The 18,955-nt window shown below is 47.6% G+C and overlaps 1 protein-coding gene across 3 annotated transcripts in view; it reads left to right on the forward strand.

The window, feature by feature from the left end:
- The window catches only part of MAPK14 (mitogen-activated protein kinase 14), an 81,036-nt gene extending 64,620 nt beyond the window's left edge, over positions 1-16,416 (forward strand). Inside the window, exons 9-13 of one of the 3 annotated variants that reach the window (XM_056132373.1) lie at positions 2,273-2,352; positions 3,678-3,701; positions 8,989-9,067; positions 12,909-13,082; positions 14,074-16,416. In XM_056132373.1, the coding sequence (XP_055988348.1) occupies positions 2,273-2,352; positions 3,678-3,701; positions 8,989-9,067; positions 12,909-13,082; positions 14,074-14,141 (425 nt within the window). In that variant the 3' untranslated portion in view covers positions 14,142-16,416. Of the gene's footprint in view, positions 1-2,272; positions 2,353-3,677; positions 3,702-6,451; positions 6,532-8,988; positions 9,068-12,908; positions 13,083-14,073 lie in introns of all 3 variants that reach the window. The other 2 variants (XM_056132376.1, XM_056132374.1) reach the window with 2 other exon arrangements.
- The last annotated feature ends 2,539 nt before the right edge of the window (positions 16,417-18,955 follow it).

Genomic DNA, 18,955 nt, shown 5'->3' on the forward strand with positions numbered 1-18,955 from the left:
TTTTAATTTGTTCTTGTTTTCTATACAACACGCATTGTTGGGGCCATATGGTTTCTGTTGTAACTACTTGATACTGCTGTGTAGCGTGAAATCAGACAACATGTAAAAAAGTGAGCAAGACTGTTTCCACAAAACTTTATTATTCTGAGCACACAGCACAACAGGGTTTGCTAATGCTTTTTCTTCTCATTTAATCAATTTCATACGGGGTTGGGGGGGTAGCGGGCAGAAGAAGACAGCATGCCAGTAATGTTATTGCATGAGTAATTCCTGTACTTAGGTAACCCTGGCATGCAGAAGCTGTTGTTTGTAGGGTATGTAGCATTGTCTTTGTATGTCTGATCACAGGCAGAGCACTTTTCTTCCATCCTCCTCTTCATCCTGTTTTTCTCTCCTCAAATACTTTGAGTGCCCAGCATGTCCTGGCTTTTAGGTAAGCGGTGAACAGGTTGAATGCCCTCCCCCTCCCCCACCCCCACAGCCCCCTCATAATGCTACAGATCACTAGCGCTCACAAAAAGTGAAAACACCAAGTGACTGTGAGTTTAGATGAGCACAGTGCTACTTCTAAGCATTGCACAGACAGGAAGCGTAGCAGGTGGAGGTGGGCAGGCTTCTTTAGGGAGCATGAGGGGAGGTCTCAGAGGGGCTGAAGGTGAGACTGAGAACTGAAGTCAGAAGGATCCAAGCCTGTGGGAAACCTAACAGGACTAAGTGGCCAAGTGGCCAAGGATCCAGAGGGAACCTTCTCCTCTCGAATGTGGAGTTAAATGTGGACAATTGATTTTGTTTGGGCGGGCCACATCCAGCCATGCTCAGCAGTTACTCCTGGCTCTGCGCTCAGGAATTATTCCTGGTCGGGGGACCACATGGGGTCCTTGGAATCGAACCTGGACTGGCCACTTGCAAGGCAAATAAATGCCCTACACCCCCCCCCCCCCGTACCGTGTCTCCAGCCCCATCAAAATTTTAATATATGGAAAGCTGTAAGATGTCTTGCGCACACACACACACACGCGCGCGCGCACACTTTTTTCTTTGAACTTAGCTCTTTTCAGGGAAGGCTGAAAGCTGTAAGAACAGATGTTTTTGCCTCCTAGTTAATAAGAGCACATCATTCTGAGTATAGGTGGGAGGTTGGCGACCAGAGTCCAGACTTGGGAACGTGGCCAGACAGCTATGTTTCCTGAAGTTTGGACTGCTATCCTCTGGGAAGTGCTGAAATCACGTGTGTGTGTGGGGGGGGGGGGGGGGGGGGTAGAAGGGGCAGTACAATCCCTGTGCACAATTGGGGGGCACTTTGATCACTTAAGGAAGGTAGGTATGGAGCGATTTGCTCCCCCCCACCTGATTTGGTGGTGGGCCAAATCAGAGCGGTCTGATTGGGAGCTTCGATTTAAAGCCTTCAGGGTGTATTATTAGGTTTTGTTAATTCATTCATCGGCTTAAAACTTCACCTGGGGTCTGGAGAGATCACACAGTGGGTAACGTACTTGCCCTGTACACGGTTGACCTGGGTTGATTCCTGACACCTTACCCGGCCCTCCAGGAGTGATTCCTGAGTGCAGATCCAGGAGTAAGCCTGAGCCCGAGAACCCCTCTGGATATGTCCTCATAGCAAAACCCAGACCGTTACAGTGAGTGAAGCCCTTTGCCCGCTGTTAGGGAGCTGCAGTGGAGGCGTGGGGCCCTCTGCTGGCCGACTGGGCCCCCACAGTTCCCTCCCGGGTGCTGCAGGTCGGCGGGAGGAGCTTTCCTAGAGGCATCCTCACCTCGGGGTCTTGCCCAGGCTCTCCGCCTCCCCAGGCCTGCGCTTCGCTGCTTTTTTCTTACCTCTCTCCCGGTTTCCGGATGTTCTTGACCTCTCTGACTCCTGATGCCTCCTGGGCAGGTAAGGAGGTAGGTGCTGACTTGACTCTCTGCACCGAGTGAAGCTTCGTTGTTTTCGCTGGCTGCCCCCTTTGGCCGCTGGTCCCCCACAAAAGGTGCTGCTCTTTTCTCATAGCTGGGATGGACAGATGCGCACAGGACTGTGAGTTAGCTGCATGTCGGGGGGAGGGGAGGGTGTTGAATCTCTGTACGCAGTTCTACTCAGAGGCACCATCCCGCAGGTGCCAGGGCCTAGGCAAAGTCACCGTTTGGGCTTGATTTGGGATTTTAATTTTCATTTTTTTTCCTTCTGGATTATGTTGTTCGTTTTGTTCCGTTTGTTTTGTTCGTTTTTTTCCATCTTTATTTTGTCCCAACATTTTCCTTTATAGTCCACCATTAGATATTGATCAGTTGAAGCTCATTTTAAGACTCGTTGGAACCCCAGGGGCTGAGCTTTTGAAGAAAATCTCCTCAGAGTCTGTGAGTTGACGCTTTGATTGTCGTTTTCTGCCCGTCGGCAGCCTCTGTGTGCCACTCCCTCTCCTTCCTTCCGTCTGTCCTCAGTTGGGCTGAGTCGGTTGGTACGCGCACGGGTGCCCTTGGTCGTGCTCCAAGCATGCGGGCGTGCATGTGTACGTGTGCGCCTGCCCACTCACATGCATGGCTGTGTTTCGTTCTCTACCTGGGTGTGTGCTTCGGTCATGGGAGTTTGTGCTGGGGAGTCCTCGGTCCACGCGAATTAAGATTCCACTTCCTTCCACGAGACTAATGGGGAATGTGCGTCTCTGACTGCATCTCTCTCAGAAGCTTCACAGGCACCCAAGGGCTCTTTCCACTCTGTGCTGGTGACTGTTCTCACGGCATGAGCTTCACCCTGTATTAATCTGGCTTTAGCACTAAGAGGGAGGATCGTGTCTTTTATCTCTGCACACTGTTGCTCGTTTCCGGAAGTCACTGTCGTGCTCTGTCAGGTGTCCGTGCCCAGCGGAGCTATGTCCTTGCCCAGCCGGCCTATCATCAGAGGAGACAGTCCAACTCCTGTTTCCTTAGCCTCACTGAGGAGACTTAGAAACGCCCCCTCCCACATCCTGCCTCTGTAACTACGCCGTGGCTTACCCGAGTAAGAGATTTGGGCTGCAGCTTCCCTGCCTCGGAGCAGGGGCTAAGAAGCAGCAGGTGCTTCAGCGCCTCCTGGGCTGCGGTTTCCTGCTCTTGGTCACTTTTTGGACCAAAGATGTGGCCAAAGCCATGAGAGCCCAACCTTTGCCCCATTTCCCCTTCTGCCTGGTGCCAGGCAGTTGGATAAAAGAGAAAAATAGTCTTGGACCCAGCTCCGTTGGTGCCCTTCTGGATTCTCCTCCAGCCTTTCTGGCTGAACAGGTTCCTTTTGTCCAATTGGGAAAACCACTGGGTGGCGTCAGGCAGACAGGAGCAGGTGAGTTTTAACTGTTTATCATCTCGCTGACAACATGAAGCCGACAATCATCTGTTACGTTTCTTAAAATGACCACGAAGTCCAGTGTGTTTATTAATTTACACGGAGGGGTTTCAGAGTGCACTGGCCCTACTTGATTTTGTTCCATTTACTTACAATGAGGAAGCAGAAGACTAGAAAGGCCGCAGCTTGGCTGAATCATGCACTGAGTCACTTGGCAGAGCTGAGCCTTGCTCCCAGATGTCCTGATGACACGGCCTAAGCCTTCATCTCGGGCCGTTTGCACACTGTATTTGGAAGTTCATTGTCAGAGTTCTTGACTGCAATGTCAACCTGAAAGAGGTGTTTTCTTTTGCTTTATGAAATGCAGAAGCTGGATTGGAATGAATCAAAGGTATGAGAAAACGCTTTTAGGGGGATAGTGCTATTCGGCTGTAAACGCATTTGCTTATTAGAAAGATCAGCGGCTAGGATGGAGGGGCCAGAGGACGGGAATGAGAAGGAGTTCTGTGTATTGGTTCATAACGAGTTGGAGAGGACAAATGTCTTCCCTGTCAGCCCTTTCTCCGTTCCCTCTCCCACCTCCAGCCATCTGCCTTAAAGAGATGTGCTCAGTCACAGGCATTCCTAAAAGGAAAGGTATTGGCAAAATAGTGTCTATCTACCATCAGTCATTTAATTTTAATAAACAACACCAAGATCCCTGCCTGATAATAAGGTGTCTCCATCTTAAGTGAAATAAGATAATAAGACGGTGCCTACCTTTCATGGTTTATACACAGCATAGTAAAATTGAGCACCAGAATGCAGAACTTATGTAATGCTGCATTGAATAAAAGAATAAGTGCGCCTTCCCAGGGTCCTGTCTATATAGATAAATGATGGATGGCTTAAGGCGTAACGTAAATTAAACTTTTCAAAGGGGAGATGAAATCAATTTGGTGTTAGTGTCACTGCCCAGGTACATGTTTATGTAAAAAGCACATGATATGTGGAACACACCAAAATGGGTGAATCGCAAAATCATGGGGGCAAATTAACGATTTTTTTTTCAACTAAAAAAAATCCTTGTAAAGGACTCTAGTAAACAGAGAGGCAACAGCTATTTTTATGGTTTCTGGAAAGTACTGAGGAAGTGGCGATGCCTTCGTTTCTGCAACAGTTCAGTCCGTAAATAGGTCTTTCTGAGTAAGAGGGCACGGTGAGGGGTGCTGACTGAGGAGACATTGGCATGTGCCACGTGGGAGGGGACAGTGGCTGATGAGGGATGGCTAAGGGAGAGGATTTTGGGTTGGTGACCTACAGTAAAAGAGTTCCCCCAAATCATAGGAGGCTAAGTAAGCCCTTCTAGCGACTCACGGTCACATGTTTCTGTAGAAATGTTTTCTTCCCAGTCTTCTGACAAGAAGGGGAGAGGACAACCATTTTTAAGGAGACAAAATAATGTGTAAAACATACAGCCCCAGTATCATTCAGAGAAAAGAAGAGAAATGGCAGAATTTTGAAATTGTGGACCCCAGTTTGCAGTCTGCTCTTGCCGCTTTGCTTAGCGACCATTTTTTTTGCTTTTTCTTTTGGCATGTAGAATACTATTTGTTCTGTAATTTGTTGTACAAGACTTTTAAAATGAAAATTATTTGGAGTATTCAAATATTTAAAGTGTATTTAAATATTGAAATTTTCCATCTCAACGTCATTGTGAGGCCGTTAAAAAGAATCCCATGCTCTCTTTTGAGTTTGGGCTTAGGGAGGAGCCTGAAGGGCAGGTGAGGGCGTCTGACCCCCTAATCCACCCCCTCCCCCGGCATCACTCCCACACTCATTACTCATGGCCAGCCTGAGATATTTGTAATCTGACCACTACTGGATTTTAGTTTAGGGGAGAAGCTTAAAAGGGGAAATTATTAAGGCATCCGCAATGAAGTGAAATTACTTTACCAAGGCATTCATAGACAATGATGCTACAACTGGAAGAGAGAATTAACATAAAAAGGTTTTCATTGATTTTCTTGGGGGATTTGTCACTTCTACACTAATAGGAACATACGATAAACTAACAGCCCTTACCGTATTTTTGGACAGAGAATCATGTTCAAAATCTAGGCAGTGGGCTGGAGGCTAGCATGCAGGAGGCTAGATTCAGTCCCCACAGCACGTGGTCCCCTGGGTATTGAGCTGGGAGTAGCCCCTGAGTGACACTCTGTTTGGCCCCCAAACAAAAAAATAATAAAATCATGCAGCAACTAAGAGAAGTTTGGAATAAAACTTATATATGGAGAACCTCACAGTTCTGCCCTTGTCAGGTAGTTGCTGAGCTTGGGGGCAGACTTACTTCCTCCCAGCTGTTGTGTTAAGTGAGGTTCATCTCTTTGCCCGTTAGGGGGGTGGTGAGAGAAATCACTGTGGCATGCTGCAATATCTGTGGCAACTTTTGTGCTGTCGGCAGCCCAAGACTTGGCTTTGTCTATGCCATTGGTTTCTAATGTTCCCCCCATTTCTCCTCCCTTCAGTTTACGTGTGTGTGTGTGTGTGTGTGTGTGTTAAATGTTCCACTACTAACATCTGTGGCACTTGACATTGTTTATCATAACCACACACCCACTTACATCGCACATTTGGACAGATGGTGCCTCGGAGAATCACCAGAACCTATGGCACAGAAATTCAGCCTCTTCTTGGAATGGAATAAAACGTGTTGAATATTTCGTCCAAAGTTGGATACAGATGTTCTAAATCATCTCCCTTTAGCCCACAAGCAAGAGGGTTCTGGCCGTCAGTCCTGCAGCATAGTTCTCAGGCTGGCATCCTGGCATGAGGGGCAGTCTCTCTCCTGGGAGCCTCAAATTCTTGTCAGTAAAGATGTTGCGAAGACCAAAGAGCATAAATTTTTCTTATCTGTTTAGCCAGTTGCCGGCTACAAGCCCAGTAACTCTCCCGCCATTCAGAGACGCACGCATGCTTTGCCAAGCAGCCTTGGGCTCTGGCCTGGTGTGGGTGGAATGGGTGGGGATTAGGCTTTTTGTTTGGGGGTGACTTTTGAGTTTTTTTTAAACTTGAGTTGCAAGTTATTATTATCATTATTATTACTATTATTATTATTTTTTGCAATGTATGTTTAACAATGCCCTTGACTAGGCATCTAAGATATTAACCAGCTTCAGCAGATTATGCGCCTGACGGGGACACCCCCTGCTTATCTCATTAACAGGATGCCAAGCCACGAGGTGAGAATGAGTGGGCTGTGCAGGGCTCTCAGGCAGAAGGCTACTTTCTCGTTCTGTCTCTACCGCATAACCAACACGGTTTCTCTGGGCACTGAACACTTGCAAGGTGCCTGTAGGGCTGAGGCAGCGGCTGCTGGGTGCCGTTGCAAGAGGGTGACCCCTGGGAGGAAATGTCGTCCACTCCTGTGGACTTGGAATATAAAGTCACAGCCTTGTGCATGGAATACAAGGCGCCCTCCACGTGGGGCTTTTATGAATTCAGTGTTCAAGCGGCTCTGTGTGTTTTCCTAGTTTCTATGCCTGTAATTATACAGCTACTGTCTAATGACTTTTGGCTGGAGGTGTATACTTTCCCATTCATTCATTTTTATTTTAATGACCCAGAGAGGACTCTCTCTGTTTAAAAATAAAAAAGAAAGGAAGAAAAGAAAGCTATATGCTGACATTAATAATGAAAAATTATTAATGTAATGAGCTGTAATGGTGGCATGTAAAAGAAAAGAGACAAGTAATGTGGAATAAATACGAACACTGAAGAGTTAGGTTCCTTCTTAGTCCCTTCTCTACTGATTCTAACTGTTGAGCCTAACACTGGTTTTGTCATCAGAGATGATTAGGGCACTTCTTTCTCAGATGCCCGTAATTGTCCAGGGGAATTAGGATAGAGGCCACCCCAGCTTTGCTTCTGTCTCAGCTCTAGTTATGCAGGCCGCCTTGTTACTTATCTCTGTATATTATTACAGGGATGACTGTTCTCTGCCTGAGACCGGTCTTTCTTGCCTCTGTTTCCCTTCATCTCTTTATCTCCATGCTCACATAGGAAGAGGGTACAGCCATGCGTGTCTTCAATACCTGGAACTTTATTTTCAAATCGTAATTGTCAGCTGCTTTTCAAAGTGCACCTCTCCTGTTTGCTGCACGCGTGGAAGCCCAAGAAGGCGAAGCTGCTCTAGCAACCAAAACTTTCTAACCTTTTATGTGTGTTTGAGTGTATATGTGTGTGTCATACACACACACACACACACACACACACGCACGCACACACGCACGCACACAACTATTAAGCTGAATTATAACAGGAATCTTGAGGCAGTTCAGGTAGGTTAAAAGATGTTTGATCTTGGATGGACTGATAGTGGAATTTTTTCTTTGAAATATCACTTAATAGCTGAAGCGCACATTTATGAGCTCTGTGTTACATGATTATTCTCAAGACCAGGTTTTTGTTTTGCCTTAATCAGAGCTATCAGTCCTTGGCACCCTAAATTCTTTAGAATGAGGTTTAGAAACAGTTATGTTTCTGAGACAAGGAAACAAGCAGATGTTACTTCATAAATGCAGCTGTAATGGTGGCTGATGTGTGTTGAACTCACACTAAACCAAATAAATACACTATCGGAGTGCTGGCGTGTTACTGCTCATCCTCACCCCCGATCTTAAGAGGAAGCTCTGTCATTAAACTTTTTTACAATTGAGGATTTAAGACTTTAAAAAAAAAAAAGTAACGTGCCCAATGTGATGAAAATAACAGCTCAGACAAGTCCCACCTTAGGGACTGAAGGTACTACAACTCTGTTAGTAATAGAAATATTGTTTCTGTTGGAATTTTTGTCTGAAGTGCTTTCGTGAGTTTTCTGTCCCTTGAATATCACACTAACGCTGTGAAGAAGGCAAACCAAATACTAATACCTAGCCCTGGTATTTCCAGGTCAGATCATTGATTCGTTAGTTGATAGTTGCTCATAAAGATGTGACTTACAAGTGACAGATTTCTACACATCATTTGTCATCCACTATTATATGCTTAAAAAAGTAACATGCCCAGTGTGATGAGAATGACAGCTCAGACAAGCTTGTCCCACCCTAGGGACTGAAGGTATCATAACTCTATTTGTAATAGATTGTTTTTCTTTTAAATGTGCTCAAGCCTCTTGGAATAATATTCTGAGCTTATATTTACTTTCTTAGCAAGATTTACTATCGATGTATGTTTACTGTACCCACGGAAGCCCTTAATATCAAAAGGGTGCTGGTCAGAGATGCATGATCTTTGGTATATGATTTTTGACCTGCGTCGTCTTGATGACACGGACCTCAATAGGTACTTTGGAATGTGGTACCCATGGCAATTCTAGCTTTTTCAGAAGATTGTCTCCAATAGGCAACTTCTTAGATACCTTGACCTCATTTTTCAGATTTCTGACCCTCTGACCAGAAAGTTAATGGCAGGAAAGTTAACTTCATGCTCACTCACTTGAAATAAAACTTCAAGATAGAAGAAGTAAAGGGCTTGTAGGGAGGGTAGGCTGGCAGTAGTAAGACGGGTGTTTAATGAATGTCAGTCACAGTCTGACATTGGAGCCAGGAGACTTGCTCACTTACCAGCCATTCCTTGATGGGACTCAAGACCTGTCAAATGTTTGAATAAAATCATTTTGAATACCCTTGTTCTTACAGGCAAGAAACTACATTCAATCTTTGACCCAGATGCCGAAGATGAACTTTGCAAATGTATTTATTGGTGCCAATCCCTTGGGTGAGTTGACTGTAGCCTCCTCATCTTGTAGGTACTTAATTGGTTGAGTTGTTTCATTTGACTAAAAGGTTGCCAGTAATGAAATCTTGGAAGGTGGTAAATAATGCCTCTGTTGTGTTTTGTGTTGTCAGATTGGTGGTCAAGGGTGTTTTTAAATCACGTAACATGCTTATATTTTATAATCACATAATTTTGTGGGAGAAATGGGCTGATAAAGCAAAGAAAGCAGAGAAAGAATTAGGAGAGTTGGTAGGAAAGATTGAATAGCCCAGGAAAAAAGGCACAGTGGAAAGCCTGTTTCTCATTCATGCTGGTACCATTTTTCTGGTGTCTTCAACCTGAGGGTTGTAAACACCTAAAGCCCTGCTAGGCCAAGAGGCCCCACCCAGGGGCTCCTCACACTGTGCCCTGCTCTGCCTGGAGCTTCCTGATGCTATGGCTCCTGTCATCCCCATAGATTTTTCTTCCTTCCTGTCTTTTCCTCTGCCCCTCAGAGACTAACCGTTCTCTCTTTGTGGCGATAACTTACCACCTCACATTTCCAGGAATGGCTCCATGTTCCTTCCTGCCGCCTTGGCCAGGGGGAATGACGTGGGCAGTGATGGAATCAGTACTGTCTCGGCTGAAATAACTTTTGTTCCTTAAATCTGTGCGCTCACGTGTGCTTTATTTGGCCCTGAAAGAGGCACTGGCTGACGCTGTAATGCTCCAGTTAGGAGCAAGCAGTGCAGTGGGCAGTGCCATCTAAAGGTGGACACGGAGAAATCAGGCCAGGACTTTTCCTAGGAGGACAGCTGATGATAACATAGCCAGCCTCCGGTTTCTCTGTGCTGTATTAGACGGGTATGTCTTTACATCTTTTTTTGTATCTCTTCAAGTGTGTGTGGCTCAGCCCTTCACTTCAGGACCCCACCCACTGGCTGTGTCTCACGTTCAGGTTTATGGTTAAGGCTGAGTGGCCTCCCTATTTTTAATCCCTTCATCCAGAGGGAGTGTGGATGTTCTTGGGATAATTCATACGATAGCACAGACGCTCCTGTTCTCTCAAGTGTCTGGCAGTTGTCAGTGAGCCCACATTGGCCTGTAAGACCGGGAGGGAGCCTGGCAGCTCTTAGCCGAGTGACTGTCATGGGAAAGACTCCCTGTGGTGGGGACACCTGGAGCTCAGCTAGGATGGGTGGAGGTCGTGTCTGCCCTGGTGTGCTCTCTCCCTGGTTTTGTATGACTTGCGTCAGCCATTATCTTCTAGTTGAAAGATCTGTGAGTCGCTCTCTTTAAGTAGTAGGTACACTGGGGTGTCGAGCAGTGATGTTTTTTGTAAATAGTAGGAAACTTTGTTTTCTGTCATCCTGTTCTGAATTATTTTCCCGCAGTTCAAGTTGTGGACTTGATAATAACCGTCACTGTTGGACTTCCTGGTAGCCGTCTCAAAGAGACGTGGCTGTTCATTTTCCAAGGGGGTGGAAGGATGTATGCAGCTTTTTATAGGTCACGTACATCTGCTGCTGTGTCATTTTCCCAGCATTATCGCACTTAAATATTGTACAGAACTGGATGTCACTTAGAAATATGGATGGTGAACGAGTTGAATGGAGGCTTTGGACCACCTGATGTTCGGCACAGCAGTTCTGAGAATTAAAACGTGACCATCAGCTCACTGACAAACAGTGACATCACAGAGTCTCTTCTTGTAGGCAGAGCATAATACTATCACAAGCTTATGTCCAGGCCATTAACAGAACAGAAATACATCTGCATCGTGACCATTCACAGCCATGTATTTTTCAGTCACCGACTTCATTTTTCATCATTACTCCCAGAACGTGGGTTGAATGTTCCGTTGCCCTTTGATACCCTGTGTTTGCATCTGTCCGGGGCTTAGCGGTGCCCAGCAAGGCAGCAGCAGGACGAAGGACAGAAGTTTCGGACCCACACAGCCAGGCGAATCATAGAGGAAAGTTTGTCCTTTTCTTGTGTGTGTCCCAACCCCACCCCGGTTCCCCCCTCCCCAGCCCCTTTCCTTAGTTGCTGCTGTTGCAATCACAAGGGCCCACACACACTTGATGGGGCTGCTTCCGTATTTGTCCCCAGTCCTTGCCGGGGTCTCTCATTTCAGTTGTGGTCCTTGAGCACGTTCTGGTTTTTCAGTGGCAGGCTTGCAATTACTGTCCTATGTAAAAGCTGTGCGCTGGGGACCGCATTTTGTCGGGAGCTGCTGGTACTGCACTCGGCCCCCGTGGGCAGACCCCAGGTGCAGACTCCTAGCCTCACCCTTGTGAGCACCACTGGCCGCTAAGCCAGTTCCATCCCAGAGAAATCTTATTCTCACCCTTGACTTGATTGCTTTCATCAAGCTGTTGATTTTTTTAAGAACATGGTTCTTTTTCTGCTAGGGACGGCAAAGATTCCTTGTGACCCAAACAATAGCTAGTCTGGTTTGTTTGTTTATTTATTTATTTATTTTTCCTGAGAATCCAGTTAATCCTCCTAAAGCTTTCAAATACAAACTTAAGGGGCTAGAGAGCTGGCTCAACTGACCGAGCCGGGCTTTGCATGCAGGAGGCTAAATTTGATCCCGGGCACCATCTGGTTTCCAGAGCGCTCCCAGATAGGACCCAAAACCGCATGCATGCACAAATGAAATACAAAGTTATGAGTTTCTTATGTGCATGTTTCACTGCATACCTCTGAAATTCAGACTGCACGGGAGGGTCTCGGCTGCCCCCCGTGTTCAGAGCAGTAGACGTCCCCCAGGAGACTGCCCTCCGCCCTGTGTCCACTCCTGCCCCCTTCACACTGAAGTACGTTGCAGTCTCAGAACCGAGCATGCCACGAGGGCTGGGGAGGGGGCCTGGGGCTGGGGCCTCCAGGGCTACCCTGTGTTGTGCCCTGGATGGAGTTGGGGTCAGCCGCATGTAAGGACACTTAATCCCCGACCTGTCTCTTTGATCCCTTAAACAATTTTTCTTTTTTTAATGGCTTTTGGGTCACACCCAGCCATGCTTAGGATTTACTCCTGGCTCTATGCTCAGGGGTCACTCCTGGTGGGACTTGGGAGACCATCTGGGGTACCGAGTATCAAACCTGTGTCAACTATGTCCGCCACATGCAAGCCAGGTGTCTTAGCTGTTATACTGTCCTGGGAGTCCCTAGAGTGAACAATTTTTAAGGAAAATTCTGTTTTGGGAGAGCCTCACCCAGCTGTCCTCAGGGGTTACTCCTGGCTCTGAGCTCAGGTATCACTCGTGAAGGAGCTCAGGGACCCCATGGGCTGCCAGGGACCTACGGCAAGCGCTCTCTACCTGCTGTACTACTGCCCTGGCCCGGGAAAATTCTCTTTGTCTCTTTCTTTTGCATTCCCATGTAAAATACTCAGCTTGTTCGTGTTGAAGATCTGCTTAGCAAATTTTGAAGACTACTAAGCAAGTTTATTTCTGATATTAATAGTGAAAGGAGACAAAAATTATATAAAACTAAACCTTCCTACATCTTAATTATTTTAGTTGTAGACTTTCATGTCTCACAATTCTACTACAGTGCTAGCAGTTTCATGCTGACATCCCACAGAGCTTGTTCAAACAGAATCTGTTCTTAAACCTTTTTATTTTTTAGAAGTAATAGATTCACCCTAAACCAATAAATACACACACACACACACACACACACACACACACACACGAGAAAATAAGGAATACTGCCTCTAGGCCAGAAACTTGGAGAGTTCTTTGCTTAGGTGTAAAAGGTCAGAACGGTGTGTTTACTTAAACAGGCATGCTCTTTGGGTGACACATTAAATTTTGTTCTGTTTTTTCCTCCCCTTCCAATCTGCGCTTCCTGACAGCTGTCGACTTGCTGGAGAAGATGCTCGTACTGGACTCAGATAAGAGGATCACAGCAGCCCAAGCCCTTGCTCACGCCTACTTTGCCCAGTACCATGATCCTGATGACGAACCCGTGGCTGACCCTTACGATCAGTCCTTTGAAAGCAGGGACCTCCTTATTGATGAATGGAAAAGTAAGTCCTGCGGGCAGGATTCCATCAGGCTCCCAGGCTTAGCACTTTTACCTAGGTGAGCCTGAGCAGGGAAAAGAAAATTTCCGAGTGGTTATCATTAACTCACTAAAGCTTATAACTAGCGTCTCTGATACACAGTGGACATACAGAAGTGATCTGTTGTGGCTGGTGAGCATCTTGGGGTCTCTGAAGTGGGTTTCTGCTCTGATTGCTCTTAGTCCCTCACATCCTTTTTTTTTTTTTACCATTGAGTCTCTCACTCTTTCAAGCTCTCTGTCGAAGCTGCTTAGGAATATAGAACGTCGCCAATGGCGATAGCAACAGGCAGCGCTGGTAGCTTTGGTGTTCCGACTCTTTCCATTTACAGTATTTCTCTGAGATAAGCAGAGAATAGGGTATTTTCATGCTCTCAGAATTGTGGCGACCAGGCCAGAGCAACAAGACAGCGGGCAGGGTGCTTGCCTTGCATGCGGCAGACCCAGGATCGATCTTAGGAATCTCATATGGTCCCCAGAGAACCGTCAGGAGTAATTCCTGAGTGCAAAGCCAGGAGTAGCCCCGAAGCATCGCTGGGGGGGGGGGGGGGGGGGGGGAGAATGAAAGAAAAGGGATACATTTAGAAATGGAAGCCATTTCTCCTCTGTCTGATCTCATATTCTTCTTAATAAAATACTATTACAGAACTTCAGTTAAACCTCAAAAGCCAGGGCTTCCTTTTGCTGTGCTTGTGAGGACACACTCTTATTCTTGAGCAGCTTCTGCAAGAGCTTGAAAGAAGACTCGATGATAACGGAGGAATGAGAGAGAGAGAGAGAGAGAGTGTACTTCTGTGCATATATGAACCTTCTCTCGGGATATCACACATTAGCACCCAAGCAGGTCCTTGCAGTAGCCCGTGAGGCCATTTGCCCAGCAAGGAGAAGAAGAGGGTCGGAGATCTCCCCCGTCGAGACAGCAGTCTCACCTCCTACTTCCCTCCCCGTGTCCATAGGCCTGACCTACGATGAAGTTATCAGCTTCGTGCCGCCTCCCCTTGACCAAGAAGAGATGGAGTCCTGAGCGCCGATCCGTCCGTCGCACCTCACTGTGAGGGGAAGGCCTTTCCACGGGAACTCTCCAAATATCATTCAAGTGCCTCTTGTTGCAAAGATTTCCTCTGTGGTGGAAAGGGTGTGCGCGTGCGTGTATGTGTGCGTGCATGTGTATATCTGTGTTTGTGCGTGCGTGTGTGCATGTGTGTTGTGTGTCTGAGTGCGGGAGAGTCAGTGAGCAATTCGGAGCAAACTCTGGTCCCAGTGACTCTGCGTGGATTTGCCGATCCTCCACCACCCACCGTCTCTTCTTGCGAGTCAGCATCTCAGTAGGGGTCTGTGAAAAGCGAAGCGAAAATCAGTGACTCTCCCACACCCCAGCCGTGCTGTTGCCATTTGGACCTGTGGCTGCCCCGCCGCCCCTCCTCCCCCCGCCCGCCCGCCCGTCTGCCTCAGCCCCCGCCCTTGATCAGGGGGAGTCCCCGGCTACAGCCCACAGTGGCCGGGAGGGAAGGCTCCCCTCCTGACTGCTTCCCACCTGAAGGCGGAAAAGGACCACCTGGCTCACGTGCGCTTGTCCAGGGCTCGGAACCAAGCAGGCGTATCTGGAACTGTGGGTGCCTGCCAGAGCAGGAAGAGGGTCTAGGTAGCGCCGAGAGCCCCGCAGATGGAGTTCTGAACCAGGCAGGGAGTCACGCATGAACCCGGAGTGACCCCGGGCGGGGGCGGTCTTCAGCGGCACCGTGTGTGCATGTGTGAGCATGCGGATATGTGCTTCGCTCTATCCCCACCCCCACCCCCAGGTGTTGTTGCCATTTCTGCGCTTCCTCCTCTCCTGCAGTGCAGAGGTTCCGTGGGGACTGGCCCCCGCGGTCAGGAGCTGGCCCTGGCCCGCGGTGTCCCCCCCCTTCTCCCCCCGTGTGCTCTCTTCCCCCAGCAGAGTGACAGTGTGTTTCTGCACGTCTTGCTATTTGAGCATGCACAGCTGCTTGTCCTGTTCTCCGCGGGAGGCCCCAGTGCCAGGCCAGTTTGCCAGTGACGACTTCTTCTTGGGTAATTCAGAAACCCGTGTCACCTCGGCTGACGCTCCCGGCTGGTGACATCATCCTCTCTCCAGCCCCCCCCGATGCTATTTTGTGTTGATCACAATCGATCCTCCAGGTGCTTTTGATGTGAAAACTATGAAGATAGGGAACGGAGAGCCGCGGAGTATTTTCATTCTTGCCATCTGGTTTTGCGCGAACTGTATTCGGGGAGTTGTCAGCAGGAAAGATCAGGGCTTTTTCCGGGACTCTGTCAGACTTTGGAAAACAAGCTGTTCTCTTCACTCCCAGTAACCGACGCTAAGACATGCCGAAAATCCAAGTGAAAACTAAAAACCCACGAGGCCAGAAATCCCTTCACTATCTTTGTTTAAACGTGGTCATTGAAAAACAAAAGCAAAAGTCCTGTGTCTTTTCTACCCCTCTGTGGAAAGGGTCTTCTTGGCAGCTTACCATTGACTTCTCGGTCTTGGTTTGGGAAGAAATCAATTTTATTTCAGAATTTTATATTTTGCAGGAATCTTTTGAGAAAGTGATTCTTTTTGATGGGGAGAAAGGGCAAATTATTTTAATACTTTGTACTTTCAACTTTATAAAGAAGAAAATATCCTCAGGGGTGGAGAAGAGTTGTTTTCATAATTTTCTGATTATCAGGCACCTTATTCCACAGAAGGCCGGTAGAGTTGAACCTTTTGTGAAATAAGGAAGTGGAATGCCTCCTCCATTGTTGGCTGTGTGGCAGTCTCGTATTTGAGCCCAGGGGTTTTTATTTCCCGGCGCACTCCGGGGGCAGCTGGCAGGACCCCTGAGTCACCTGGAGTTAAAAGGACCGAGGCAGGCTGCGGGGACCCCCTGGGGACCTCCCCCTCATCAAAGAGAATGAGCACAAAGGCCTCCTCTCCTTTCCATCCCGCCGAAACCCTCCGTCCACAGCAAGATGAACCTTATCAGCTGTGTTTGGTGGCGGACGCTAGTGTGATTTCCTCCAGAAACACTGCTCTGTACCTTTCTGAAACAAAAGTCTTTGCACATTCGACCCATCCGTGTCAGGAGGCTCCAGGGGCCGGGACTCGGCGGGCGCCCACAGAGCAGCCCCTGGGCACCGTCCTCTCCTCCCGACTTCTCTGAAGAGGGAACTAAAGCCAGAAGGAGGGAAACTGCTATTTTATTTGTATCCATGAACTTGGCTATAATCAGTTGTGCTGTCTAGGGTGTCCTACAATACCACTGGTCAAAATAAAGCCTATTTTTCAAAATGGAGCGAGTGGCTCAGATTTATTGCATGTTTCTCTTGTTTGTCATTACATCTTGAGCTTCTCCACCATGGCCTGGTTCACATTTCCTAGACGTCGACCCCGTGGTGATGCAGCTGCGAGGATGGGGAGAGCAGGCCACGCGTGTGAGATCCGTCCAGCATCGGCAGCTGAGGTCCCAAGGCCAAATAACTCCGTTGTTAGACCACTCAAGATTTTTACATTTTTGGGGCTGGAGCAGTAGCACAGTGGGTAGGGCGTTTGCCTTGTGTGTGTCCGACCTGGGTTTGATTCCCAGCGTCCCATATGGTCCCCCGAGCACGGCCAGGAGGAATTCCTGAGTGCATGAGCCAGGAGTAACCTCTGTGCATCCCTGGGTGTGACCCAGAAAGCAAAAAAAAAAAAAAATTTTTTTTTTTACATGTTCAAAAATGATATTTTTGTGAAAACTAATGTACACTGGCCATTTCGGGGTCCATAAAGAAAGCCTCACCAGCGCACAGCTGCATGTGTACATGTTTCTTTTAAGCCATGAAACAGAGACGGAGCCGACTAGTGACTCAGACAGAACTGAGTAGTGACCTGCGTAGCCTGAGCTGTTTATCTGACGCTTCACAGCACAAGTTTCACCGAGCCTTGGCCCCATAGTTCCGTTTTTCCACCCGTAAAATGCAGTTTATTTGAATAGGCCTTTGTGCTTTTCGGCATTAACATTCTAAGACTACCTGCAGGAAGTGGATCTTTGATTTTAAAATGGTCAGAAGGTGGAATGTATATGTGGTTTCTCGTCAGTTAAGCAAATGTATCCTATGACCTTTTGGTCTCACGCCCTGGACATACTCTTCAAACGACTGAATTGCATCACAGGACTAAAGCGCCACAAGGTCTCACAGCTGAGTCTTTAGGGCCTCTGGGGGAGCATTTCCTTTCCTGGCGTCGGAATGCTGACAGGTGCCCTGGTGGGTTGCGAGTCCTGGCCAGTGAGGGTATCTCGAGCGTCAGCTGCGCTCTTGTCCTGCGCTGTTTGGGCCCTGGCTGGCAGCTGGGAATGACCGCAGCCATGGGGCAGCCAAGCACCCCAGGTTCTGCATTCTGTCCTTGGTGACTTGCAGGTTAAAGAAAAAGGACCCGTTATCACATTGGCTATATCAGCAGCTCCCGTAAGGATCAGACAGTTGTAGGACAATGTCGCTTTTACGTGCCAGGCACGAGTGCCCAGACAGGCAGGTAACTGAACGACAAATCAGACTTCGGAGAGTGAAGCTATCTACTCAGCTGGAGGAACCGCTCGACACCAGAATCAGGAAAGTGAATTCATTGCAAGTGGGAACCAAAATGTTTTGTTTTCTTTTGGAGCGAGCGATTGTTTTGTTTTGGGGGCCACACCTAATGATGCTCAAGACTTATTCCTGGCTCTGTTCTAAGGGATCACTCCTGGTGGGGCTTGGGGGACGATATGGGATACTGGGGATTAAATCAAGCCAAACTTGCATGAGTCAGCCACATGCAGGATAAGCACCTTACCTTATCGCTCCAGACCCTGGAACCAAAGGTTCATAGTGGTAGGATTGAGGTTGAGGGAGTGTCTTAACAGCTCTTTTTCTTCTTCTTTTTTTTCTTTTTGGGTCACACCCAGCGATGCACAGGGGTTACCCCTGGCTCTACACTCAGGAATTACTCCTGACGGTGCTCAGGGGACCATATGGGATGCTGGGAATCGAACCTGGGTCGGCTGCGTGCAAGGCAGACACCCTACCCACTGTGCTATCGCTCCAGCCCTGTCATAACAGCTTTCATCATAAACTAAAATTATAGAAACATGCCGTGATTTCAAATATAATGAACAGAATGAATCAAGAATTTGCTTCTCAAGCAAAACCATGATGGAAAGAGCCTACAGTGTCATTCCACTTGGATATTTGCAATGATCAGGATTTCCCCCCAGATGTGAGGACCACATCTGGCAGAGTTGGAAACCCAGAGCCATTCCCTGGACCACCAGTCTATGTGGTGCCGGGGATTGAGCCCAAGGTCTTGTACTCGCAAGGCAAGTGCTCTGCCTGTCTCTTGAACCCCAACCCCAGCCCTGTAATCAAAGGATGTTTTGCTGGAATATTTGGGTTCTTCCACAGTTTTCCTGATGGCCTCACTGTTTGAATATTCACTTTGTCCTTTTTTTTTTTTTAAGTCAGTATCTGTTGGCAGTAACCTTATCGCTGTTTCCCTTACTGTTTCTCTTCTGAGTCTGTCAGATCACATTTTTGTGTGTGATTTTGCTTGAGATAACAGTTGTTTTGCAAATTTTTTGTTGTTGTTGGATGCTTGGAGTATCATCAGAGATAAGCAGCAGAGACGGGACCAGGGTGGAAAGAGGAATACTCTAGGCATAGAGTAGAGAGCACTGCTAGAAACACTACTGAGTGTTTCTCCATTGGGATGGCTTTCATTTCATATAAGATCACACAGTTTGCAAGGACTTGGCCGATGAGGCCCTTTAAATTTAGAGTACAGATCTCTGGTAACATATATACCACAGCCCAGGAGCT

The sequence above is a fragment of the Sorex fumeus genome, unplaced genomic scaffold (assembly GCF_029834395.1).
Source record: "Sorex fumeus unplaced genomic scaffold, SorFum_2.1 ptg000094l, whole genome shotgun sequence".
In the NCBI taxonomy this organism is placed as follows: domain Eukaryota; kingdom Metazoa; phylum Chordata; class Mammalia; order Eulipotyphla; family Soricidae; genus Sorex; species Sorex fumeus.